General features: G+C 44.6%; 2 protein-coding genes across 4 annotated transcripts in view; both read left to right on the plus strand.

Annotated features, from left to right (window-relative positions):
• MYT1 (myelin transcription factor 1) overlaps window positions 1-3,192 on the plus strand; it is a 35,010-nt gene extending 31,818 nt beyond the window's left edge. Inside the window, exon 21 of the mRNA XM_053958414.1 lies at window positions 358-3,192. Coding sequence (XP_053814389.1) covers window positions 358-498 — 141 coding nt within the window. The 3' untranslated portion in view covers window positions 499-3,192. The remainder of the gene's footprint in view (window positions 1-357) is intronic.
• An 11,166-nt stretch (window positions 3,193-14,358) lies between these two features.
• On the plus strand, window positions 14,359-26,593 carry PCMTD2 (protein-L-isoaspartate (D-aspartate) O-methyltransferase domain containing 2). Of its 3 annotated transcripts, none has more exons than XM_053958560.1 (6): window positions 14,359-14,618; window positions 16,934-17,259; window positions 18,533-18,635; window positions 20,402-20,573; window positions 21,403-21,526; window positions 23,046-26,593. In XM_053958560.1, the coding sequence occupies exons 1-6, from the start codon at window positions 14,443-14,445 to the stop codon at window positions 23,429-23,431; spliced, it is 1,287 nt and encodes a 428-aa protein (XP_053814535.1). In that variant the 5' UTR covers window positions 14,359-14,442; the 3' UTR covers window positions 23,432-26,593. The 3 variants fall into 3 exon arrangements, with proteins under 3 accessions (XP_053814535.1, XP_053814536.1, XP_053814537.1); XM_053958561.1 differs by lacking the exon at window positions 14,359-14,618 and adding an exon at window positions 14,629-14,830; XM_053958562.1 differs by lacking the exon at window positions 14,359-14,618 and adding an exon at window positions 14,629-14,768.

Below are 26,593 nucleotides of genomic sequence, written 5' to 3' on the forward strand. Positions count from 1 at the left end.
GTGCATAAAATTAAGGACCCGGTTAAGATCCAGCAGGATTAGGGCGATGATGAGATTCCTGTAGATGCAGCACTGCACACAAAAAGCCTTTGATATGGAGACCTTTGGCTGTCGGTACATACAGAGAATCATGGAATGGTTTGGGTCAGAAGGGACTTTAAAACTCATGTCATAGGCAAGGACACCTTCCCCTAGACCAGGTTTCTCCAAGCCTGGTCTTGAGCACTTTCAGGAATCTACAACTTCTCTGGGCACTAAAATATGCAGATGATTTATTGCAAGGACCCTCATCCTCTTCCTGCTCTTCTACTAATGCTTTTATTTGACTTTTTTAAATTTTTTTTTTTTTGGCTGCAGGATCCAATTAGTGAGCAGAACTTTGATGCCTATGTGAACACACTGACAGACATGTACACCAACCAGGAGTGCTACCAGAACCCGGAGAACAAGGACCTGCTGGAGAGCATCAAGCAAGCTGTCAAGGGCATCCAAGTGTAGTGCCATGAGGATGGAGAGCAGCAAGCAAACAGACTGTAAGATGGAACTTCCCCTCCAAGTATTCAGGTTTACAAGTTAGAAAACTTGTTTAATGAATGAAAAAAAAGAAAAAAAACAAGGACCAAAATGTAACCAAGAGGCCATTTCTGAGACATGGAACTGATCAAACTCAATGTTCTCGTTTACTTAACTTTGGACCTTCTTGAGAAAAGTGGGATTTTTTTCCACCTTGACCACGAGGTAGATGAGGATGGAAGGGTAAATTCTCCAGTAGGCTGTGGGGCTTGGTAGCAGGTGAAGAGCAGGCATCTTCCATGAGTTGCTTGTTCTTGCAGAATAGATCCAAGGGTTAAAACGTTACAAGAACAGGGTCTTGTCTGATCCAAGACTAGTGTATGACTGGCTTAAACCCTCATGTTGTCTATGGTCGTATGTCCAGATCACCTACTCACACATGAGTTATATTCTATGTTGCTACAAGTGCTGGAGCTGCAAGCTACCTGTAAATCTGAACCTATGCTGGGCCTCCCAACCCCGAAGTGTTCAGATATCCACTGGGCATGGGAACTCTGAAGTATTATAAAGTAGCTTATTTTTATTTTCGGAAAGAAATCTGAAGAGCAGTTCTGGATCTCCAGTGGAAAGCGCAATGGAAAAAAGGTTCTCAGGGAAGCTTTTGGAGTTTGCAACTACAGTATTCCTTTGTCTGTCTTAAATATGAAAGTAGCTATTATGAATAGGCCAATTTCAGATATTTCAAACAGAAGAATTTCTTTAATATGTCATGGTCCGGTGTATATGATTTTTTGGAAATCTGTTTGATGACAGTTCTGGTTCTTTTCATTGTTGTGATCATCCCTACAGTGGCGCAGTACTGCCAGTCCAGAGATCATACATCAATGCCAGAGAACGGTTGAGATTGAGGTGAACAAAACAAAACAAATCAAATCAAAAAGAAGCAAAAACCAACAAAAAGAGATGTTAATTGATGGCCAGAAAAGTGCTTACGTAGCGTGAACCAGGAGTTGATTTCTTACACGTATCCACAGGGCAATGAGGATGGTTAGGTTTGGTGTTCTAGGATTTGCGTGAAATCACAGCACCAGCGCCATTCTGCAGCAAAAAAAAGGGAAAAAAGGAAAAATAAAAGAGGATGCAGGTACTGGGAATTCTTCCAAAGAAGCAGTTGTAAGCAGCTGGGTACATGCAGCCCTCTGTGCACTTAGAGAACAACTCTATGAATGTCTTTGGGGCGCTGCTCTGCAGCTCTGCTCCATGGCCAGGGCCGGCTGTCACCCCACGGGCTGCTCCCCACCTTTGCTCCCATCTGGAGCTCAGTTCCTTCTCCAAATGCTTCAGTGGGGCAGAACCCCCTGAGGGGCCCCAGCGTGGGGGCTCCCCATATCCCACATCCCATATCCTGCATCACTCCTGGCCATGGGGCAGGCAGAGCTGCGGAGGATCTTGCTGACCCCAACAAAAGGCAAGAGTGTGGTGTCATTTCGAGCCAAATCCTGCAGATATTTAGGGTATAATTCTCGATTTGGGGAAGTCAGTGGAAAGTCCCAGTGGCTACCATGGCCACTGAATCTGGCCTGGAAGGCCATGAGTGGCTTGATTGGAGTTGTTCCCTGTGTTAAGTTCCATAGGGCAGTTGGCCTGGGTGGGCTTGCTCCCATACTTAAGTGTTTTCAGGATCAGACTCCAGGAGTTCACTTATTTTAGAACCCATTCCAAGTGCAAAAATGCAAAAAAAAAAAAAAAAAAAAAAAAGGGAAAAAAAAGTATAAAATTTGAGGTGTTAAAAACACAATGTTCTTAACATGTAAATAGAGTCCAAATTGATTGTGACTGCAATTAAGTTAGTATTTAAAAGTAGAGAAATTGCACTTATTGGAAGAAAGAGAAGAAAAAAAAAGTAGTTAGTTTAATTATGCTGTAAATTATTTAATTTTGGCAAGATGTATGTAATTTATATTTACAACACCTTATGTTAACTTTTTGCTATTTATTTAACTTTTTTATTTATTAATTTTATACTTATTTTAAACTGGACACTGCACCATAGAAATGAAGATAAAAGAAGCAAAAAAAGTTAAAAATTAAAACTTTTGACCGTAAAAAAATGATATTCCAAAAAAAAGAGAAAAAAAATAAAAAACCCCTATCTACAACTCCTACTTGTAATTTTGATGCAACCAAGTTATTTTTTATATATTTTGTTATTTATTCTTTTAATGATGGGAATTTTTTTAAAGATATTTTATAACTGAGACATTTTGATAATTTTTTGGTTTGTTTTTTTGTGGGGGCAGGGGCACTGGGGGGAAGAGAGACTTTTTCAGTTTTTCTTTTTTTTTTCATTCATATTGTTTCAGGCACTGATAACAGGAAATGAAAATTCTGTATTTATTATTTATTTAATATTTAAGTCGGGAAAAAAAATGAACTGTGCTCTTGTTGTATATTTATTTTGTTGTTTGTGTGTTGGTTATGTGACGACTGAGTACTTGTTTATGTGAAGGAATACTGTTAATATTTAAATAATAAAGAGTCACATTGAAAGTTATAGCAGGCTACATGTTATTCTGTGAAAAACGAATACTGTGATCTACTTTCCTCAGGAAATGTATTTTGCAGACAGAACTTCCTTATGTACTGGCAGGGTTATTTCATAATAAAACCCAGTTCTGTTTGTGACTTTAGTTGCTATGGTCTTTCTTCAAGCTGTTGCCAATGTGTCCCCACTGGGCTTTTCCCCTGTCCTGCACTGTGGCTTGGGGGTGCTCAGCGTGTCCCTGCTCCCCTGCAGTTCTAGCCAGGGACCGTGCACCGCCCACCTGGCTCTCCCCACCTCCTAAGCTGGGGGATTTCAGGGGAATTTAGATTTGGTATCTCTGAAGGCTTTGGAGAAGAAGCAGCTGCCACCATCCAGCCAAGCAGGTGCTGAAAATCTCGCTGGTGCTGTGATGGGAATTGTAAGTCCCAGGAAGGCTGGAGGCAGAATTCCTCTGGGCAGGACTTGCCCCCTGCACCCCGAGGAGTGCAGGAGCACCTCTGCTATGGAGACAGGCTGAGAGAGCCAGGGTGTACAGCCTGGAGAAGAGAAAAGAAGAGCCTCTTCCAGTGTCTGAAGGTTGCCCAAAAGTGATAAGGAGGGACTTGGGGCAAGGGTGTGGAGGGACAAGACAAGGGGGATTGGATTCACACTGACTGAGGACAGCGTTAGATGGGACATTGGGAAGGAATTCTTCCCTGTAAGGGTGGAGAGGCCCTGGCACAGGTTGCCCAGAGAAGCTGTGGCTTCTCTGGATGTGTCCAAGGCCAGGTTATACAGGGCTTGGAGATACCTCATCTGTGGAAGGTGCCCCTGTCCATAGCAGGGGGTTGGAATGAGGTGATCCTTATGGTCCCTTCCAACCCAAACCATTCCAGGATTTCAGATCTTGTGGTTTTGTACTTCCACAGGTGGTGTGTGAACAGAGGAGATGCCATTGGAAGCAGTACAGGAAATGTCAGCCCTGGGATGCAACACAGAGATGGACACTTTTCCCTCCTGGATTTCCAAAAAAACTTCAAAACCCGATTTTTGTCAACAAGATTTGCTCAGTTGCATCAATCTGACTGTGACGTTCACAGATTGCCCTCTTGGAACAATGGAGACTTTTCTCTGGTAAGAGTTTATGTTTTGAAGCTGTGGCAATGAAGAGAATTTTTCACTGATCTCTGTGTTGGATAATTTCTGAAATTGCCAAAATTCAGTTTTGCTCTGCTGTAGCAGAGGTGAAATCATGTAAATCATGTTAAGGCCATTTGGAGCTGTGTGAATTGGATCAAATGGGAATTTCAGGCAGGTTCATCACCAAGAAATTCAATTGTCTGGTTAACTGAACTGAACTTCTCTGTCTGTCCCTGCATGGAAGCACAAGCACTGCTGGGTTTCAGCAGAAAGAGGTGGCCCTATCACAGGCATGAAAGTGAAGGGGCAGATTAAAACAGAGCTGAAAAGGTAAGAACTGTAGTCAGAAAAATGTGGAGAAAAGTTTGGGTAGAAGAAAGATTTCCTAAAGCCTTTTCTTGAGAATGTGCATGGCCATAGGTGTTCACTGGAAGTTTTTTCTGCCTTCATTTACTGTCTGCAAGGTGTCCTGGTGCAGGACAACCAGCAGAAGTTTAGGACAGGCTTAGGATTCCTTAGCCAGTGGTCCCTGAGAATAAACAGCCCCAGCCATGAGGACTGCTGGAGATGGAGCCCAGCTTGCCCAGGAGCCCCAAGAACAAAGTCTATTTGAGGCTTTGCTGGACTTAACTTGGAGTTGATGGGATTTTGCCTTTTTCTCACAGGAGGAAAAGCAGTCGGACTCATGTTCACCTCACCGGCTGGCACGCTGTTTTCCTGAAGGGCACATAATTGTTTTATGGGGGTCTCGCTCGACTTTGCAACACTGAGCAGTTCCTTGTGCCAATATTTGATTATGATGATCGAGCTAATAGACGTGCTTGCCTGTCCTTCCTTAACGAATTGGCTGAGCTGGATAATAGAGCACTCAGATTTGTGCTAAATTGCAGCTCGGGGAGCCATCACTGGGAGATGTTATCTTCTTGGAACTGGCGTCCTTTATCGCAGGGAAGGGAATTGAATTGGTTTAAGATGGTACACTGTCAGTTTATAGGTGTGCTTAGGAGAGCTCTTAAGCCTCCTCCAACAGGATGTAGGGTAAGAGTGGAATGTCAGAGCAGAGGGGGCCTTTGGCTTCAAGGATGCCAGGGAAAAGATACTCGTCAGCATATGGTTGTCTGTAAACACATTGATAAACCATTGACCAACGAGAGTCATTTGGCCTCACTGATGCTGCTGTTAATTGTTGAAAGCTGCTAATGACCCATTCCTCCAGTGGTACCTTCCACTTGTCAGCATTGACCTGATCTTTCCCAGAGAGGCTTTCCAGCCATGGCTTTCAGCTGTAAGCAGAAACGGGGAGTCTTTCCCAGTCTTGTGCATTTTTCTGATTTTTGTTCCCCTTGCCCCCACAGCTCCTCTGAGTGAAGGCTTGAACCACCTCACCCTGCTCCCACAACCAAGGAGTCCTGCAGAACACACAGCTGGGTGGTCAGGAAGGGGTTAGCTTGTTCCCGCCAGGCTACTGGGGAGAGAAAGCAACTTTGCTCTTCAGAGATGCCATTTAGCATCAGATTCATCCGTCCTGGGCCTCAGAAAGACAATGTGAGGCTGGGGAGCAATGGGACGGGCTTGAGATGACACTGCAGCCAATAGAGCAGCCCTGAGCTGGAAATTGTTCCAGCACAGCTTGGTTGGATTCAAAGGCTCTGGCCTGCACTTGTTAGCACACTCACTTCTCCTACACTTTTATGAGAAGATAGATCCTGAAACGACCTCCTGCTTTGTACAGAAGGGCTCGTGGGACTGAGGCTTTGGAAAGCACATGGATGATGCATTCTTCAGACAAATAGCTCTTGTTATTCCAGCTGCCTTCATCCCCATCCCTCAGTGGGATGAATAACCAGCAGCTGTTGTAGAAATGGCAGTATGTGTTTTAAAGACATTTTTGACCCTGTCAACAAGGAAGTACAAGAACCTCTAAAGCCTGCCTTCATATCCATGACTGCAGTGCTCTTTTGTTTAAATGACAGGGACTATCTGTGATGACCCAAAGAAACATGAGCCACAAAGGGGTAGAACAAAGACACACGCTCTGCCTGAGCTTCCCAGAAGGACCTGTCCATGCTAAGATGCCCTTGCAGCATCCTGCCCACTGCAGGTTAACACCAGCACATCCTTATTGAAACCAGGATGTGCCAGAACTTTTCCTTGCCTCTTCCTTACTCACAACAAGTCCCAAAGTCCATCTACCCTGAGCATGAGGCAATGGTTGAATGGTTTTGACTCAAACATGAGCTAACCTGGCCTTAGCACTGCGGGGAAGTTTGTTTTGATAAGCCAAGTCCAAGATCAAGCTCCTCAGGTTTTGCCATTTGTTAAAGGACTCCTACTCAGGCTCCAACATTTAAGATTCCAGCCTAACCATGCTGAGGCTGTTTAGCAATTAAATAACATAAATCCAGAAGCTAGATTAATAAACAGTCTGGTCTGTCTAGAGCAGTCTACAGGGTGGAGAGATAAAACTATAAAATATTTATTACCAACTTGGGGATGAAGTCATTTATTTAATTACTACCCATTGCTTTGCTTCTTACAGTTGTTAGGAGTCTGAAGGTTGCAGAAGATTAGGTGGGAAACTTACTGCTTCCCTGCTGTGTGGAGCCTTTCCCATGAAAGCCAGGGCCCAGCTCCCATCTGTCACCCCATTACGTTCGGAGGTGGTGAATATATTACTGTGCTGCTTCCCAAAATAAAACAAAACAAAATTTCTGCTGGCCACATGGCAACCCTCTGCGGGATTTAATGAGGACACTGCCCTTTGTGCACGAGGCCACTTCCAACAGCTGTAGAGACGAAGGCAGGGGGATCTTTGACCACGCTCATGATGTGGCTCCCATAGCGAGCACGGCCCTGGCAGCACTGCCAGTGCAGGTGCCTTTGGGGACCAAAGCTTTGGGTGCCTCTTGTCCTGAGAGGTCAGGAGTGCTGTCTGAGCCTACCTCACCAAGGATTTATCAGTGGGTTTTCACGTTTTCAGGAGAGGGAACAAGGGTATTAGTTGGGTCCCTGCTGTGATTTGATATTGGGGAGCATCCAGGACTTAGATCCACGCATCTGCTTTGCAGTGATTATGGCTGGAGTCCCCTGATGAGTGTGCTCCCCTGCTGACAGCTACAATTTGCAGCAATGCTGTAGCAAAAGTCATGGGGGGAGAGGGAGGGAGGGCGGCTGTGTGCCCTCAGCATGTTTTGTCATCGGTTTCATCCAGGGATAGCAAAGGGGTGACAGCTGAGGGAGTGGGGTTTGAGCAGGAGCAGTGTGTGATGTGGGACATCACTGCTGGTGAGGGGCTGAAAAACTGCTAATCCTCCCCAATAACTGCACTGACAACAAAAGTAATCAAATTCCCTAAATAATTGAGTCGAATCGTTAGGCTGTTGTGTAAAATAAATAAACTAAAAATGGCCTCAGCCTGTGAACACCAACCACAGCAGGGGTGAACACAGGGATGCAGCCACCCAGCCCTGCCTGGCCTGTGACTGCTGACTTGCCAGCAGCACTTAGTGTCCACCCCTGCTCCTGAGAAGGGCAGGGGAAACAGCTCAGGGAGTCCTGAAGGCTGCTGGGGGGCTCCTGTTGGGACAGAGCTCAGCCACCAGCCTTGGAAGAACCCCGCTGTCCATGGGTATCCCCAATCCTCCTCCAGTCCTGGCGAGCTGCAGAGCCACAGGAGTGATCCCAGGCAAAGCAGCAATGAGTGGGAATCCAGAGTGGGTGCCTTGAGGAAGTAAGAAAGGTCAACAGGAGAGATGGTGGCCAGGGGTGGAGAAAAGCAATTGTGCTGTCCAGGTGAGAAAGGGAAACAACAGCTGTAACATAATGCTCTGGCTTCTGAGGCTCCCACAAAAGAGATTCTTGCATGAGGTTTGTGGGCAGCTCAAAACAGACAAGTCCAAACCTGTGAGTCCAGGTGCTGGAGATGAGAAGCTCTGGACGGATGGATCAACTGCAATATCTTGGCCAAGACTTTGTACCACAAACAGAGTGAGATTCTAGGGGTACTTTTAGCAGGGTAGGGAGGAGAAGGAAAGAGAAAGAGAAAATTCTTGTGAATCACAACAGACCTGCAAGATACTTCTATTGTCACCCAAAAAGTAAAGGAAAGGTTTCTGCAGAGCATTCACCTCAATTTTTCTTTCACAACAGACTAATCTGAAACTGTCAGCACAAGCATCTTTGTCCTGACCATCCTGCACTGCAGTACACATCCAGCACAGGCATGGCTAACTGCAGAGGCCCCACTCCAGTATCATGTCATCGCATTATCCTTTCATTTCTCTTATCAATGCTGCCAGTCAGTTCCACTCCTTATTCCCAGCCCTTATCACAACCAGCCAAAAAAGTGCAGAACATCAGTCAGGAGGGAAAAAAAAAAATAACAGGTGAAATTCTGATTTTGTCAGCTAAAATAGTTTCTAGATGAGCTCTGCCCACAAAGAAGCTGAATCTTGGTGATTTAGTTGCCAAATTTTACATTTGCTCCCTCTCCCCCATCTCTCCTCTCAGCTCTTAGCTCAAAGTGGAGTCCTGACATTGCAAAGTGTTAATAGAATTAGTCTCCTGCTATAAACTGTTCACTGGGGCTTGTTAGCTCAATTGTTGATGCTAAATTCTTATCAGCAGAGCCACCTAAAAGAGCATTAATCAAGAAAGGCTGCACTCCCTGCCTGGGTCACAGAAATTTAATTAAGCCCTGAGTAAAAATGGAAAATCATTTTGAAAAGAGAAGAGACGAATGCAAAATGTTTTTCATCATTTGACTTTGCATCTCTGCAGTCAGCTGTGATTTCAAAGGGTGTTTTGCCACAGCAAAGGCTGAGGGAAACACAGAAAAGACTTTCCTCAGTGCCTCCTTTAATACAAGGTCCTGGTGCTCATCCAGGGTAAATGAAATATGGAAACTCACTGATTGAGGCCTGTTAAGGACCTGCACCCACAAATGCAAAGGACCAGAATGCAAGTCCAAGTAACACAGTGATCTCCATGAGTAAGGTTCTGTTATGTTTAAGGTTGTGTTATGGTTATTGATTTATGGATTTGCATCTATTTTCCATTTGTTCTGCAGAAAGTCTCATGCAACAAACTATTTATTTGGCAGACACAGAGAAATATCAGTATTGGTACCACCTTGTGTGGGATATTGTGTGTAGTTCTGGGATCTCTCTTTGGAAAAAGAAAAGATTAATTTATCCTTGAACAGGTGTGGAGAAGGACTGGCAGAGTGATTAGCAGAACTGAGATCCTATCTTAGGAGAGGAGATTAAAAGAGCTTGGCTTGTTTAGCCTAGAAAAACAAAGGTTAAGAGAGGATATGATTACTTTTCATAAATACATTCAGGGTGGGAGGAAGGGGAAAGATTTATGTTAGAAGATAATACAGGTGGGAGATCAAATAAGGCTCATCTTGGCCAGGAATAAATTTCCACTTGAAATCTGAAGATGTTTTCCCATTGCTGGAGGAGGGAGGTTTTGGAAGGGCCTTCTGAGCACGATGGATGAGCCCCTGTGGTCTTTGAGAGGACAAATGTGGCTGGCTCAGCCCCACCAGTGAGTCTGCAGGTGGGATATGTAGCATTGCCAAAGGCAAAGGAGGGAAGTGTGATATGGCTGCCATCTGATGGCATTTTTATTATTTATAAATCCATAAAACCCACTGATTTTATTTAATACATGAATCACTTGAAAGATCCCGGAATGGTTTTCTTCCTCCATCAATATGAAAAGCTTGATTTCTGAGATTTTTATTTGGGAGCTGCCTCCTAAATCATGGCAGATGGGCCACAACAAGGCAGCAGAGGGACAGGACAGAGAGCTGGGCTCGCTGGTGCTCCTGGCAGTACCAAAAAGAGACAAAACCCCTCTCTGCTCCATGTCCCCACTGTCAGGGATGTCTGGTGACACCTCCTCCCACTCTCAGCCAGGCTGCAGCATCTCCTGGCTGCCTTCCTTCGATGACACACTTAAGTGAGATGAATCCAGGGCTTTAGGAGTCCTTTTTCCATGTGGCACTGGTTATGTGCGGTGCAATCCAGTGGAAATCAAGACATATGCTCTTCCTCTTGCTTCAGCAATTACTCACAGAGCCCTGAGATGAAGTGAAGCAAGAGGACACACACACACACACACACACATATATATGTAAATATAGAAATCCTTTGCATGAGCAAGAGGATCTCAAGCGATTTGCTGTCAGTGTGTTAATATTAATTATAGTGTAAATGCATATGGCTGCATGTATTTGCATATATGCACGTGTGTGCATATGCATATATAGAATATTTGCATATGAAAGTGGTACAGAGCCAAACTGACCACAGAAAAGGCAACACAGCATATTTTTCAAAATGAAAAAAAATGTGGTGAAAATATACCCCTATGATTTAATGCTCCCCCAGCTCTTAATTTATGTGAGTCCTCCTGTCACTCATTAATTACCCTGCTGACTTAACCAACCATCTGTATCGCCAGGCTGCAGGTCAGCTCAGACTGCTGGGCCCTGGTTTGGGGGCTAAAATGCATTTCTGCTGTTTGATCTTCCAAATAAATGAAATAATCTCATTTTAACTCAGCATCATTAAGAGATCAGAAGTTAATTCATGCTGACTGTTGTTCTGAAAATATTTATTAAAGAAATTGGTTTTTTAAAAATTGAAGTTGGAAACTGTAAAACAGGGGGAAATAAAGACAAGGGAAATCTTGGCTTCAGCTTGGCCTTGTGAAAATTGCTCGCTGTCAGCAATTACCTCAGGTAATGAAGGATGGAGACTGATTGAGATTGGTGGTTGCTGAGAGCAGGGACTTGTACCTGTGAGGGACCCTGCCCCAGCCCGGGAGAGGATGCTGAGGTGCCACCTCCGAACCCCGCGGCAATGCCTGTACTGCTGGGGACACCTTGTGGTGCACGGCTGCGACAGAAAGGCTGTGATGGAAATGCCACCAGCCCCTGCTTTCCTAATCCTGCTCCGCTTTTTCCACTCCCAGGGGTGCTGGGGCTCTCCAAGCCAGGGGCAGCTGCCCACAGGCATTTGTAGGCAGGAGAGAGTCACTGATCCATTGCTGACTGGAACTCCTGGCTCACAAAGCCCCAGGGAGCTGTAAGGAGGAGAGGAAGGACTTGATAAAGAGCAGGAAAAGAAGAAACACAGAGAATCAGCAGCTGGAGACCCGCGGAATGATGGAACACCCAACCGGCTTTATTTTCTTAAATGTGGGGATTTTTGCAATATTATCAGGCAATTTTTGGTATCCCCCAGAGCTGGAGCCCTGTGCTCTGACACCCATGGAGGTGTTTTCAGCCACAGCTACATTCTCAAAGAAAAGAGATGGGAAGAAGCTGCTAGGGGAGGAGAACCAGTGGGAAGCTGGGGATGAGCCCATGGAGCAGTGACAGTGTGGCTGTCTGGGCACGGCGTGCCTCGAGAGATTTGGGCCACGTGCAGCAGAGACGCGCAGGAGTCAGAGGTGCAGAAAACAACCTGTCCCTTGGGGATGATCTGACCTTTCAGCTGCTCCCTCCCCAGGGCTGTGCTCCTGACAGGTTTGGGGTGCAGGCAATGAGGTGGGGACCTGCAGTGGGTAATTTCTTAATTGGACACTGGGTGGTGTTTGGACTGATTGACTAATTAGGTCAAAGCTGTATTGGACTTGCTGTAAGGGTTACTGAGTTTCTTAATAAGTATAGAATAATACAGTATAAGATTATAATAATAAAGCAATTGGTCAGTCTTCTGCAATCATGGAGTCAATGCTAATTATTACCTGGCTGGGGGCCTGCGGGGACATCCTCCCTGTGTGTTTCTTCTGGCTAATCCCTGTAATTCTCTGGCTGGAAACAGAAGCTGCAAGCCTCACTGATCTTGGCAGTTTAAGGCTCCTAGGAGTCATGAATACACCCAGGAGGGGACAGGGTATTTGGGAATCCTTAAAACACCCCTCGAGTTCTTACTGGGCTTCCTGAGGACTTGTTGCTGCCAGAAGGAAGCACATGCAGTGCTCTCCTCTGCCCCTGTGAGCTCTCTGCTGGCAGCACAGCAACTGCAATATTTTTTTTTTCTTTTAGCCCAGCTTTTATTTTAACAATTTTTGCACCAAAAAAAACCAACAAAACAAAAAAACACAAGAAAATAAACAACCAAAAAACGAAAACCCAACTGCTATTTTCCAAGTGATTCCAGCAGCAAAGGGAGCAGATGCTGAATGGAATCACACGTGCAAGGAGTTTGTGTGTCCTGCGTCTGCAGTTTCCAGTGCGTTGCCATTATCCCTGAGCATTCTCCGTGTGAAAGATGAGGAGAGTGCAATCACCACGGCCTGTTTCGGTTGAATCAGCAAGGAGGAGTTTCAGAGCTGTCTCTCCACGAGTAATCCCATTCTCCCAGGCAGCTGTCTTCTGCAAAATGAAAGTGCAGACATCTACAGTATTACCCTGCGCCTGTTTGCAGAGTCTGCTGTTATCACGTTAATGAAGGGAGCTGAGATAATCACCTTAAAGCATAAATAAATCTCGGATGCTGATTCACTTTCTCCTATTTGAATCTCATTTACCAGGGTAATTCTTATTTTTTTTCCGCTGCAGGCTTGTTGTGTCTGCCAAGACAGCTTTTTTTTTCCACAATTCATCTGCAGAGAACTTGAATTAAGAGGCCTCTTGTCTTGTTGCAGTTATTCCTTCTCATTTTGCAGCCATGTGAAGTCCTAGATCCCAGGCCAGGCCAGAAAATTTGATTTCATCTGCAGCATCAGCCAGTGCTGAGTGGGTCACTTACACATGAAAGCAAACATGCACTTTTAGAGGATAATTTCTCACAGTCTTAGGTGACAGGAGACACCTTTTCCCCAGGTCACTGAAGGAGCTCCCACAGGTGTGAAAAATTTAAATTTGTGGCCTCACACTCAGTTATGGCACAGGGATCCCTCACTAAATGAATGGCATGTCAGATGTTGTGAAGTTTCACAATATTCCATGTTTCCTTCAAGCCCCTGGAATCAGGTGAATCTGCATCTCACTTATTTATCCCTCAGTAAATTTACATCTGGCACTTACGCTTGCAGAGGAAAAAAAAAATCTGAGCATGTGACTAAATCTGGATGTTCATCAGCTCAAAATGAAGAATATCAACCAGTTCCCACCACATTTTTTTTTTTTTCCTAAGTTCCCATGATTTTTTCCCAGGCCTGACTAATGATACCAGAACATCTGGTGCTGGCCAGGCTTCACTCAGGAGGTTTGGCTCCTGTGTCTGTGCCAGCAGCTCGCTGGCATGTCCCCAGCCCCTCGCTCCTGCATCCCTCCCGCATCCCGGGATGCCTTGTGAGGGCTCACCTAGAACAGAGACTAGATGGAGCTAAAGAATAAAGCAGGGATTTAATAAAAGGATCTCCTCCATGGATCCACCTTGGGCAGCCCAAGAGCCCAGCCAGGGCTGCACCCAAGATGAACCAAAATGGTCACAAAATGCACGACCGCCCATGGGGGCTCTCACTTTTAAAAGTTATGCTCCATTTGCACATTGGAGTTAATTGTCCAATTATAGGTTTAGGTTATGCAGTCCCATCCTTGTTTTTCTCTCTCCAGCCCATGTTGTTTGTGCTCTTGGGCCTGAGATTTGGATCATTTGTCCTTGGTGCCCAGCTAGAGAAAGAATTGTTTTTTCTCCCTACTCTGTGAAGAGAGCTTACTATCCCTAATATGAAGTTCAGAAATGCACACCAGAGCAGTACAGAATCTGAAAAATATAAAAGCTAAACCTGAGGCATCACCGGGATGCCCCGATGCCACCAGGAGCTGGGACAAGGCTGTCACAGCGCCATCGCCGGCCACCAGGGCTGGGACAGCTGGGACAACTGGGCAGTGAGCTGGAGGAGCAGGCGTGGACATGAAGCCTCGTGCTAGGAACAAGAAGTTTGGGAAGGACAGAGAGTCTGGGAATGCGGAAAGGCATCCACGCTGGGATGGGGAGATGCGCCCAGGAGCTTTGCGATGGGGAAAACGAGAGTCACAGCCTGTGTCTGGTCCTGGTACGTTACACTGAGTGTGCACGGCAGGGTTTGGGTAGTGGGGCGGCTCTTGGCAGAAGCTGCTGGAAGTTTTCCAAGGATCTGATGGAGCCAATTCCAGCCGGCTCCATCCTCGGCACTGCCCTCACGGAGCCAGCCGTGGTACAGTCCTGCCCCCCGCGCCGGCTCTGGTGGTACGGCCCAGACTGAGCAGTGGTGCGCTCCCTTCCCCCCCCACCAGCCCGCGGCGCTGGTGCGCTCCGCGCATGCGCAGTGGCGCGTTCGGAGCTCAGCTGGGCAGTGTTTACAGCCCGAGCGCGCCGGCCTGGGCTGAGCCGAGCCGTGCCGAGAGGAGCCGAGCGACACCGAACCGAACCGAGGCGAACCGAAACGGGACGAACCCAACGGAGCCGAGCCGAACGGAGCCGAGCCATCCGTTGAGGTAGCGCTTTTGTCTGAAAGCGCGGAATAACCTCCCTTTGCCCCTCCCGGTGCTGTGTCAGGGCAGCGACTGCCCCGGAGCCCTGCCGGGGGCGAGCAGCCGCACTTCTGAGCCTCGAGCGTTGTTCTGAGCCCTGCCCGAGCGGTGCTGGTGCGCCTGGGCAGGAGCCGCGGGGTCCGGTGTTGTGCTCCAGGCGTGGGGCTGGGCGCTGGGTTCGTGTTGGGTTTGTTTTCCTCTGAGGGGGAGGTGGCAACGAGGGGATGTTTCAACACGCAGAGCCGCCTTTGATGTCTCTGTTTTGGGCAGCGGTCCGAATTTCTGCCTGTGCACTTTGTCCCTGCTCAGGTTTGGGGGAATCTCTGTTTTGCATTAGAAGCGAGGAAACTGCACCCGGGGTTTGCTGCGGAGGGAGAGGGTTTTGTTTTGAAAAGTTTAATAAAAGTAAGCCCTAGTGGGTTCCCATTTCCCACCAAGTTAAGTGAGGCTGTGGAAGAGAGGAGTTTGAATGTCAGAGTTTTAAGTTGTGCCTATAGAACATGCATTTTACTGGAAGTAAGATGAAGTCCAGGGACAGGGATGATTTCAGGAGTGACTGACACCTGTCACAGTGTGGGTATTCCTGATCCCATTATGAAATGTCTCAGCCAGCTGTGTTTGTTGTTTTCCGTGCTGTAGAACACGGAAGAGCCCTTGCTGTCCATGGAGCTGAGCTGAAACCAGGTCAGACCAGTTGTCCCAGTGGGGCTTGCGTACATCAGCAGGAATCTGTTGGTGATGCAAAGTGGAACACTGTTAAAGGCACAACTTTGTGCTTTGAATCTAAAACTGTAGATTTTAATTTTTTTTTAATAGCAAAAATAGTGGAATAATGAAGGAAGCCTAAGAACAAAAATATATAAAAGAAAGTCAAGGGAATCAAGACCCTTGGCGAAGAGAGTATTTTAATGTGGAATGTTAAATAGAAGACTAAAGATACAGGCAGCCCTGTGTTGCAAATGCAGTGAGGTTTTGTGTATGTAAGAGGAGAGGAAAAATAATTGGTACATTAACCCACCTGAACCTTCAACCTGATATGTTCCCACTGTGAAGTAATAAAAAAGAGTAAATTTTTTTGTAGAGAAAATGAAGGAGTAACTGTGGAAAGGGGAGGGGTGATGTTTTATTTCAAGTTTTATTAATGGTCTTGAACTGGATTGATGTGTTTGAGACATGAATGGATTAAGAAGTGGCTCGAGTTCCTTGCCTAAGTATATCCTGTTTTGTGTGCCTCTACAGGTAATCAGAACAGTGTGTTATTTGAACAACTGTGAAATCTCCTTGGAGTCCTGTAGCTTTGCTTTGTTTCCTCAGAAAATGAAAGTTTATAATTTGCTGTGGCTGAAAGCAACAAATAAACTCCAACAATTTCGCCGTAGGCAGATCTTCTGATCCCAGGAATGAACTCCAAAGCTGCTGCTTCATGGTTATTACTGTGAGCAGGGAAAGGCATTGTAAACAAACACATCTTAAATTATGTTGTGCTTTCTGGAAAGGATTTTTTTTCCTTAATGTATGAGAAGGGGAGAAGCAGCCAGGTCAATTTTGAGTGCATTTGTTCCCCTGTACGTTTTCCTCTAAAACCTGTAGGCTGCAGTGGGAATTCTCTTTGGGGCTGCTGTCTGTGTCATTAAGTGCTTTAGTAATGGTGGTGGCTCAGGCTCTGGAGATGAGCTGTGTGAAAGTGCATTTGCTAAAGTGCATTTAACAAAGTAAGCAAGGTTGACAGGTCAGAGTTTTGTTGGGTTTTTTGAACCTCTGTGCAGTCGATGTCCTGATGCACGTTCAAAGGAAATGCAATTTCAGATTTTTCTGGATTTTCTGCCTGTGTCTTAGTCTTGTCAGTTGCCATTGGTGCTGTTAGAGGTGGAAAGTTTGTGTGACAGGAGCTCTGACAGACAGCCCAAACTTGCCCTGTTGTTTGGGCTTGCAGTGAAAAATGACCCCCAAGGGCAGGAGCTGGAATAATCCTTTCTATAAAAGGGTTCAGTGGAAAAGCTGATGTGCTGGTAAAATGGTGGGAGGGTTTGAAGACAGGCCTCGCACACTGAAATTGCCTATTGTGATTTTTTTTTCCCCCACTGGTGTCAGGTACTGCATGCCAGATCTGCTGCGTTTTGTTTTCCATTGTTGGGATGGGGAGCGGGAGCACTGGGGTGAGGTTTTTCCCTTGGAGCAGGTGAAGTTCTCTCTCAAAGCACTCCATGTACAGCAGCATAATTTAGTGTTGGAGTGCATGTTCTGTACCTCACCTTGCTTTGCTGTTCTCTCACTTTCAGCGTTTATAGGAGGCTGAAGATGGGAGGCGCGGTGAGTGCGGGAGAAGATAACGATGAATTAATTGATAACCTGAAGGAGGCCCAGTACATCAGGACAGAGCTGGTGGAACAGGCATTCCGAGCCATTGATCGGGCAGATTACTACCTGGAAGAGTTCAAAGACAATGCCTACAAGGATTTGGCATGGAAGCATGGAAATATTCATCTCTCAGCACCATGCATTTACTCAGAGGTGATGGAAGCTTTGGACCTGCAACCAGGGCTGTCATTTCTGAACCTTGGCAGTGGCACTGGTTATCTGAGTTCCATGGTTGGACTCATCCTGGGTAAATACCTCTTCAGTCACATTAACTGGTTGTGTTAGAGCTTTAAAAACAGGTTTTGAAATTGGGGATGAGGTATTCCTCCACTAATGAAGCTGAAAAGGTAGCTGGGAAAGTAAAGAATGCATTAATCCAGCTTGGCAATTTATCAGGATTCTCACAACCTTCTCTGGAACTGGATGGGATCCAGATTTCTGTGGCAGATCACAACAGGCAGCAATGTATTTCCAAAGGTGGCTGTAGTGGATTCCTGCAGGTCTGGACACAAACCTGGGTTTGTGTCCCCGTAAGCAAGACCCCAGGTCAGGATCAGGAGCACAGAGTTGAAACTGGGACTGAGCAAGTCCACAAAAAGCTGTGAGTGCTCTGTGCCTGGTTTGTGTTCACAGCCCTGTCTGGACTGAGGCATGTTTGAGATCCAGTTTTGCCTCTTAAGTCCCCAACACACAAATGGGAATATTCTCTGGAAAACACTTTAGTGAAGCAGAACTGATTTTGTGACCATGTCTACAGTGGCACAAAGCAAATTACCCAAGTGGAATTGGACAATTTAAATTCTCCCTGCATTTTTTCAGTCAGACTTGTGTTGCTAGGATAGATAGCAAGTGCCTATAGGCTACTCACTTAAATTTTGGGGGAATGTCCAGAATTTTAACTGCTGCGATGTGTATTCTCAGGGTAAAGTCTCATTTCCCATTTGTGATTTTCTCCTAGGTTTGTTGACATTACTTAGAATTCCAATATATAACTCCAGGGCTTTTATATTCTTTTTGCAGAAGTTACCCTGTCAGTTCTGAATAAAAAGCATGAGTGCTGAACAACTTTTGTATTTCCCAGTTTGTTTTTGCTGTTAATTGAGGTACAGTGTATGATGAGTGTTCCTGATAAATTGCAGAGATTTTTAGCATAAAAATAACATGGATGTGCTAAAACTTGTAGACCGTTGGGATTTTTTTCCAGGTGGTCACTTTCACAGTGTTTCCCTCCTATAGAGAAGTTTCCTGCATAGTTAAAAGAGCAAATGATTCAGAATCAGCTGTGCACAAGAGGCTCATTTGCTGCCAGAAATTGCAGGTATAGGGTTGCAGATCCCATTGTAGCAGTAAGAGCAGTAGTAAGAGCTACAATTTGCATTGTAGCTGCAAATCCCATTTGTAGCACAAACACTGACTGACACACATGGAGCAATCTGCTGGAGGAAGGAACCCAAAGTGTGTTAATCCTGCTGGATTGTGTGTTGTTGCTGTTGCCATCCCCTGGTGTTCTGCACTTGCAGGTCCTTTTGGGGTTAACCACGGCGTGGAGCTTCACTCCGACGTGATCGAGTACGCAAAGCAGAAATTGGACTTTTTCATTAAAACAAGCGACAGCTTTGACAAGTAAGAATGCAAAATGCCTCTTGGGATTAATTTGGTGCTTTTGGCTTTACTCAGGGAAGTTCTTGCTCCCATGTGGCCCCTCTGGATTCAGGGTAATCTGAGGATTCAGGCTCCTTAGGCTTGCTGAGCTGCAATGTGTGACCTTCGAAGCCTGTGTGTGTCATGGGGAAGTCTCAGAAATGTTTGCAGAGTTTTTAATAGCAGTGCTGATGTCGCAGGGCTTAGAAGGAGCTGAGGAAGTTTGTTTATTTTTAAATGCACTTGCAGTAACAGCTTAAAAACTTGCAAGTAACAATACTTGGTTGTGCTCGTGATCTGAGAGCTTGCATGGTGATGAGATTATGAGCTGGTTTTTGTGGCAGCCTAATGTGTTTTATCTGAGAAGAAGGGAAAATGGCATTTTAAAATATGAAGGTAGTTTTATGATGATTAAGTTGGTACTAAAACTGCCTGGGATTTGATTTATGTTCTTCCTTAGACCCTCCATTCTGCTGCTGTCACAAGTAATAACTTCCCAGCTAGATAACCATTGCCAATAGTAACCTCAGCAATAAAAGTTGTGGCTGTCACATTTTTGGATCCGTTTCATACTTTGTTCAAGCAGGGAAGCGAAGCATCTGTGAATACCTGATATCCTTCTCTCCTGGGAGGAAGAAAATTAAAATCATGGCATGCAGGATTTTAGGCTACTCAGCCTTTTGCTGTTCCTGCTGCCCTGGGAAGCTGCTGAGGAGGGGGTTGCATTTTCTGTATGTTGGCAGAAGACTGAAAGTTTCTGGTGCTCAACAGGGTTTTTTTTTTCAGTCATGTTGCTGTTGTTTGAAGAGATGTTTTAAGGAAGACTTTCTTCTCTCTCCAGACAAATATAGCAATGGAGCAAAAGCAAGCTGAATTCAGAAATTAACATGCCTGGAAAATTGGCTTTGCTGAGTGATGTCTGCTGGGTTGTGCTCCTGGAACAGTGTGTGCAGGAACTGTTCTCTGGCTGCTCTGAATGTCTAGCCCTCTTTGCAAACCCAGAAAGCTCCAGGAAGCATTTAGGAATAAATAGGTGCTGTGTTGAGCTGCCACTCAAGATACCAGTAAAAGAATGGATGTGTTGAACAACTCCTTCCAAAATCAGCCTTTAAACATAGGGCTTAAAACTTAGGGACTTTTGGAGCTTGTAAGAAAAACAGAGGCATCAGAGAAATTTTTCTTTTAAACCAAGTCAGAAATACTGTAGGCAAAAAGTCTTTTTTATGAAGGGTGAAATCACAGTTCTTTTGAAGCTGATGGGAAAACTTCCATTGGCTTCAGCACAGCTTACTTCTGTATCATCAGGTGGTAATTCCCCACATCTGGAAACCACTTTAAAGCTTTTGAAAATGCAAAAATAAACCCAGGTGCAGTCCTTAAATGACTCTGACATTTGCAAGCACAGGTCTAGTATTTGTATTTACATTTTATAACTGGGTCAGCATCAGGTGACTAAAAATAGCTTGTTCTGAAGAGTTACCTGCAGCTCAAGTATGAAATCATGCATCCTTATCCTTTGGAGATTTTAATCCATGAATTCTGACCTCATTTTCCCGTGGTTTTGAGACTTCTAGCTGTAGTCTGTTACAATAATGTCTAGAATAGATGGGCTTTGGAGGAGAAATCCTGTAAAACTGTGGGATTTTTTTCAAGTGTTTTCCATAGTTCAATTTTTTCACAATTGTGAGAATAATTTATTTTGATAAATTGTTGTATTTTTGTCTAATACAAGTCTTTTTCACTTTCAGGTTTGAATTTTGTGAGCCATCCTTTGTCATTGGCAATTGTTTAGAGATTTCTCCAGACTGCACTCAGTATGACCGTGTTTACTGTGGTGCTGGAGTCCAGAAGGAGCACGAGGACTACATGAAGAACCTGTTGAAAGTTGGGGGAATTCTTGTCATGCCTCTAGAAGAGAAGGTTGAGTGCCTTTTTACTCATATTTCAGTTATTCTTAATTCTGATCTTGGTTTAGTCAGTAGCTGTTCCTTTATCTTGCTGTTGTATCAGGCTGAAGAAAGAATTAAGTGCACTGGTTTTCACTATGACTGAAAACTGAACTCTGCACATTCCTAATATTTAAGATATTTGTAGTTTTGCAGTCTTCCATATATTACAATCTGTTGTTAATTGCAATTTTCTTCCACACTGCAGAAAATATGAGAAAAGTTTTGTTTGGTTATATAATTTAGTGTTGTGCTTAATGGCAAAGCACAACTTTTTGCACCCTGACTGGCTCTTGAAAGAGTGTGCAGGATGTTTCTATTTATAAGTGTCTGTGGATTCTTTTAGTAAAAAGTGGGTTAAGTGCCTGACCTTCTACCACTGTCAGGGAACGTGAGAGGAGCAGGGTGCAGGGTTTCTTCCCAGTAAGAGGCTGTGCAATGGGCTGGGGTAGGAGATTTGATCTGTGACCTTTTCAGGAGCGAGTGCTCGTGGTGACTCAGGAGTTTTCCCAGAGGTCAGACACAGCTGCTCTGGTCCAGCCTGGAGGAAGATCTGGGCAAGCAGAGTGACCCAAATTACCAGTGCCCATGCTCTGTTGCAATAGATGAAGTTACTTGGAACTAGTCCTGCAAGGACTTCCCAATATTTTTTTTAAAAACCAACGTTTTTTCTCATCAACTTTTACTGTTGCAGCTTCCAGTACTCAACTTGTCCAGACAGAAAAGTCATTTGTTCATTTTTTTTGTTCAAAAATCTCACTGTAGTTCCCATAATGGACAATAATCTCCATGTTTTGCTTCAGTTGACTAAGATAACTCGGACTGGTCCTTCTGCCTGGGAGACCAAGAAGATTCTTGCTGTTTCCTTTGCTCCTTTGATTCAGCCAAACCACACAGATTCAGGAAAATCAAGGCTCGTTCACTTGCGTGAGTACAGATATTCCTGAGCTTGGGGGAATTCCTTCTGCTTGGCTGTGAGCTGTAACATCCCTGGGAATCCTTTCAAGGAAAACTACTCCAAGTCCCTCATTTTTTAGAACAGTTGTTTGTCTTGTGCAAGCATTGGAGTTGAATGAAATAGATTCTAAATCACAGACTCACAGAATGACCTGGGTTGTTAGGGACCTTAAAGATCATCTAATTCCAATACTACTGCTGTGGGCAGGGACACCTTCCACTGGGCCATCATTCTAAACAGAAATTATTCCTTGTGAAGTTGTACCTGAACTTTGCAGGGTGTTTTATCCTTGTTTTTGAACATTCTGTTGCAGTCCTGAATGACTGAATCCTGTCATGGTTCTCAGGCACTGTGCCACAAGGAGAGGAAAATAAACAAGCACTGCCTGTGAACAAATGTTGTATCTACTCAAAGACTCTCACCCCCAGTAATCCAGAATTACCCTGAACCTGGAATGCTTGAGGGATACAAGCTGTGCAGTTCTTGGTTAGCTGTTTGAAATGCAGGTCGTATCAGTGGCCCCAATCTTTAGATAAAGACTTCAGTGTCAAGAGGCCTCTTAAGAGCACATGAAGACAGAGTTACTTTCATAAAGAGATTAGTCAGGCTTTGGTCTTAACCTGGAAAGGTGTCTGCACAACAAAAAGGAGCTCAGGAAACAGTCCACAGCATGCTAGAAATAAGTGCATGTTTCAGCATGTTCTCACTTTGTAGTGAGAGCTGCCCATAAATTCTATGTAGTTATTTTCTTCTTTTTTCATTCAGGTCCCAGCAAAGCTCACTTGTTGGCAGAGGACAGGGACTTTTTGTGTCAGTTTTAATTCATTTTAGTTCATGAATCTGTGTGCATCTATACATTTTTTAATTTTTAGCTGCATTTCTAGGCTGGCAGCAAATAAGTGCAGAAGACAGAATAGTCTTCCAAGCCATTAATGTGGGAGGCATTTTAATACAGTAACTTACTGTAATGTTGCTATAATTACTTTTACAAAATGGTTTCCAGCCTGTCTTCACCCACTAGGTCTGAAGCAGTTTTTGAAGAGCATAAATAGTACTTGTGTTTTATAAGTGCAGAGCTTGGCAAAGCTGAAGGAGCTGTACAATAGAAAGATAATTTTATGGAAGAATTCAACAGACTTCAGGTCTAGTTATCTACCACAGGAAAATACCTGATTCTAAGGCATGAAACAATCACAGCTCCCATCACTATGTCTGCATTCATACAGTCTTTAAGATGTGCATCTTAGAATAATTGAGAACTTGAAATCAAGGCAGGAAACTTTTTAATGAGAGAAACGCACAATTAAATTTCGTTTGGAAAGTTGCAACACAGTTTATCCAAGTTGACAGGAGCTGAATAGAGCTGTTTGTGTAATCCCAGCAGGGAATTCAAATGGCCTGATTTAATCTGAGCAAACAGAACTTTTCCTGGGAGTACTTCTGGGGGAAGTTCCTCCATCTCTGCTCACAGGTTGCGTTTGCTTGCAGCCCCCGTGGCCGTTCGCAGCCTGCAGGACCTGGCTCGCATCGCCATCAGAGGCACCATCAAGAAAATCATCCATCAGGAGGCCATGAGCAGAGCTGGGAACGGGCTGAAGAACCCGCCCAGGTTCAAACGGAGGCGCGTGCGGCGCCGGCGCATGGAGACCATCGTGTTCCTGGACAAGGAGGTGTTCGCCAGCCGCATCTCCAGCCCCTCGGACGACAACAACAACAGCGAGGACATGGACGAGGAGAGGCCGGAGGAGGAGGAGGAAACCAAACCCTCTGAACTAAAGCCAGACCCTCCCGTAAACTTTTTGAGAGAAAAGGTCTTGAGCCTGCCATTGCCCGATCCCTTGAAGTATTACTTGCTTTATTACAGGGAAAAGTAGATTTTCTTCTTTTAGAAAGTGGGAGGTAGGCAGAGAATAAAGTATTCCTTAGGGCTTGACAAACGTGTCCCACTTGCTTGCCTGCGAATGTGACACCCGAGGCAGTAGGCTGGCTGGGGAATGTGGCTGCTGTAAACTTTGACATTATAGCTTCTTTGAGTTCCTTCTTTCTTCTCAGTTGTGTGCTCTAGTTTTATTCTACAGCAGGGATTCCTTAGGAAGCAAGTTGGTGAAGTGCTCAGCTGCTTATGGAAAGGAGGATTTAATTCCCTTGAAACCAACTGCAGGAGATATTCCTAAAAATCTCATGGCTGCTCTACTGAATATCAGTTGGGAAAAACTCTTGAGCAGTTCCCCAAAGACCTTTCCTGTCTGTGCTCTCTCCCAGTAAACCTGCCATGTATTTGCCATGGTGTGTGTATAATGGAGGGTGAAGATTATTAGTTAAAACCTAACCTGGCAAATCATGTTTCTTCCAGTAATCTGAAAAGCACAACTTTACAGACAGGAAAGAATTTTTGGAATTACCCTTGTGGCATCCAGGTTTTGAATGAGAAGGAAGGCATCAGCTCCCCTTTGGTTGATCTGCTTTGCTTGTAAATTATATATAATTTTTCAGTAAAGAGTATTTTACAAAATACTGTTTTTTTTTAAGGGAAAACCCCTGTTCCAGAGGACGAGTTGTTAGATTTTTGTGGTTCTTTTAAAGCAATGGAGGCAAGTGAGGAATTGCAAAAGCTGTTTAACTTTGACAGGATGCAAGGGTAGCCAGGGTTGGGGCTGCTGTCTCTGAAAATGTTTACAGAGAAATTCTGAGTGGGGAAAATGGTAAAGAAAAGCTGCAGAGCAGTGAGTTTGTGCAAGCTGAAAGCAGTATCTGTGGGTTTTGCTGTCATGTGAGATAACCCAGATCGTCTGGGCTGAGCAGAGTGAGGTGCAGAGCACCAGCCTGAGCAATAAATCAGCCAAACAGAGTTTTGTGGGGGGTCTGCAGAACCTGAGAGCAGCCTAGAGAGCCAAACCGATGCAGTTCTCAGGTGTTCCTGTGTGTGTGCCCCTGCTGTGGCAAGGTGGCCAGAATACAACTTGTTCACAAGTGCTCCAGAGTGGAATGGAGCTGCTCAGCTTGGTAGGTGATTTTATTCCTGCAGCAATGAAGTGGAAATTTTAACAGGTTCTTATGGAAGGACTTGTCACTCTGCAGTTCTGTGGATGTGAGCTGTAATTTTTATTTCCAAAACTCTCTGTCATGGTGATGGAGGGGGATGCCATGGAATCATAGGAATCATGGAATCATAGGATCAGAATGGTTTGGGTTGGAAGGGACCTTAAAGACCATCTTTTTCCAACCCCCTGCCATGTACAGGGGCACCTTCCACTAGGCCAAGTTGCTCCCAGCCCCATCCAGCCTGGCCTTGGGCAGTTCCAGGAATGGGGAGTCCACAATGTCTGTGGATAATAAAATACTGTATTTAGAAGAGGTTTACTTGGTCCAGCCTGTTTGGGAAATGTACCTGAACTGGTAAAGGCTGGAAGGAAAACCTGGAGTTTGTGTTGATGTGAAATAGTCCTAAAGCTGGGGGGAATGAAAAGCTCTCTTTCAGCAGGTAATGAAACTGTGTTAAGGCATTGCTCCATCAGAAGCACTTAAGTTGTTATCACTTTGATATCTTTTGTTTTTTTAATGTGTGCTGTCTCCTCATATTTTGAGGAGGATTGAGTGAAGACTGTATTGCCAAATGGTCCTGAGTTGCACAACTTGCTTCATGAAAAATAGTTTCAAAGTTCTGTGTGGCTTTGAAAATAAATGAATAACATGTATGTCTGAGCCTGAAGTGGAGAACTTTTCCTTGCTTAACAGGATTTTTGTGTCTCTTTGGGAATATTGTCTGATAATCCTGTATCATGTGGCTGCTGGCATGTAACACAGTCATAGGCTGGGTTTTGCCTCTGGTTTCCTGTCTCCACTTCTGGTCTCAATGGTACCCCAAGTTATCTTGCTCCCTTGGATTCTGATTTCTTTATTTGCAGTGGGGCAGTTCCATGGTCACTGAGCTGATGTTTCCTGTAAAGATGCATGTCCCCATCGTTGGATTCTGGCAACTCCCATGATTTTTTTTCTACAAATGCAAGTCCTGAATATGGTGGTAAATAGAGGGTTAATAGAATCTGTGTGTAATTATTCTCAGTGCTTCCCTACAGGCTGTGTCCTCTTATTTGTTGGAAAAGTCTGTTTAATGGGTGTCATGCCAGGCATGTGCCTTTCTGGATTGTGGCACAATTTCCACGCCCCTCCATAGTCCAGGGTGCCTCCTGCTTTTGGCTACCAGGTCATTCTTCAGTTTAATCATAACACTTCTAAAGAAGTCCCTTTAAAAATGACACTAAACTTCAGGTTCCTGTTAGTAAGCCTTGCAGAGATTCTGTTAAAACTGACCAGTTGAGGGAGGATTATCTTTCATTTATCCCTTGTTTGGTTTTTATCCCCATCCCAGCCCCAGTTGTAAAAGGTATTTTATCAGATTTTTCACCAGATTTGCCTTTTTTATTACATTTGCTAGATTTTTGTAGCTTTCTATAAGATTCATAAATACTGCTATTTTTTTCCTGGATAAGGTTGAATAAATAAATATATATGTATATATATAGGAAATCTATGTTCTAGGTTGACAGATTGTACCCTTGTCCAAAAAACTCCCACAGATCTAAACAAATAGTAGACATTTTATGTATAATATAGCTGTGAAATAGTATTGCTTATAGCCTGTAAATAAAGGGGAACTGCAAACACATTTTCCCTGTGCACAAGCACTTGCACTGTAGTTTTGTAGGCATTTCTAGCAGAGGGATTTAGGCAGAGCTGGGTTTGTATGGATCTGTGAGCTGTCCAGGAATTGTACCTGCTTTGTTTCCTTTTGTGTTCTCAGTAGTTGTCACTTTTTTTTTTGTATGTGACTCCTTTTAGGTTTCGATCCTGCAGCAAATTTGCAAAGAGAACTGAACTTCAAGCTGCTTTAGTCATGAGTGTGTGAGCTGAAAAATCTCTGTATAGAAACTAGAGTTCAGTTGGCCTGAGGCATGCAGAAGTGTTATGCAATTTAAACTTTATTAATAAGTGTTTCTGTATCAATAAATTCAGTGAAGACTTTTTAGCCTTCTTAA

The sequence above is a fragment of the Vidua chalybeata genome, chromosome 17 (assembly GCF_026979565.1).
Source record: "Vidua chalybeata isolate OUT-0048 chromosome 17, bVidCha1 merged haplotype, whole genome shotgun sequence".
Classification (NCBI taxonomy): Eukaryota; Metazoa; Chordata; class Aves; order Passeriformes; family Viduidae; genus Vidua; species Vidua chalybeata.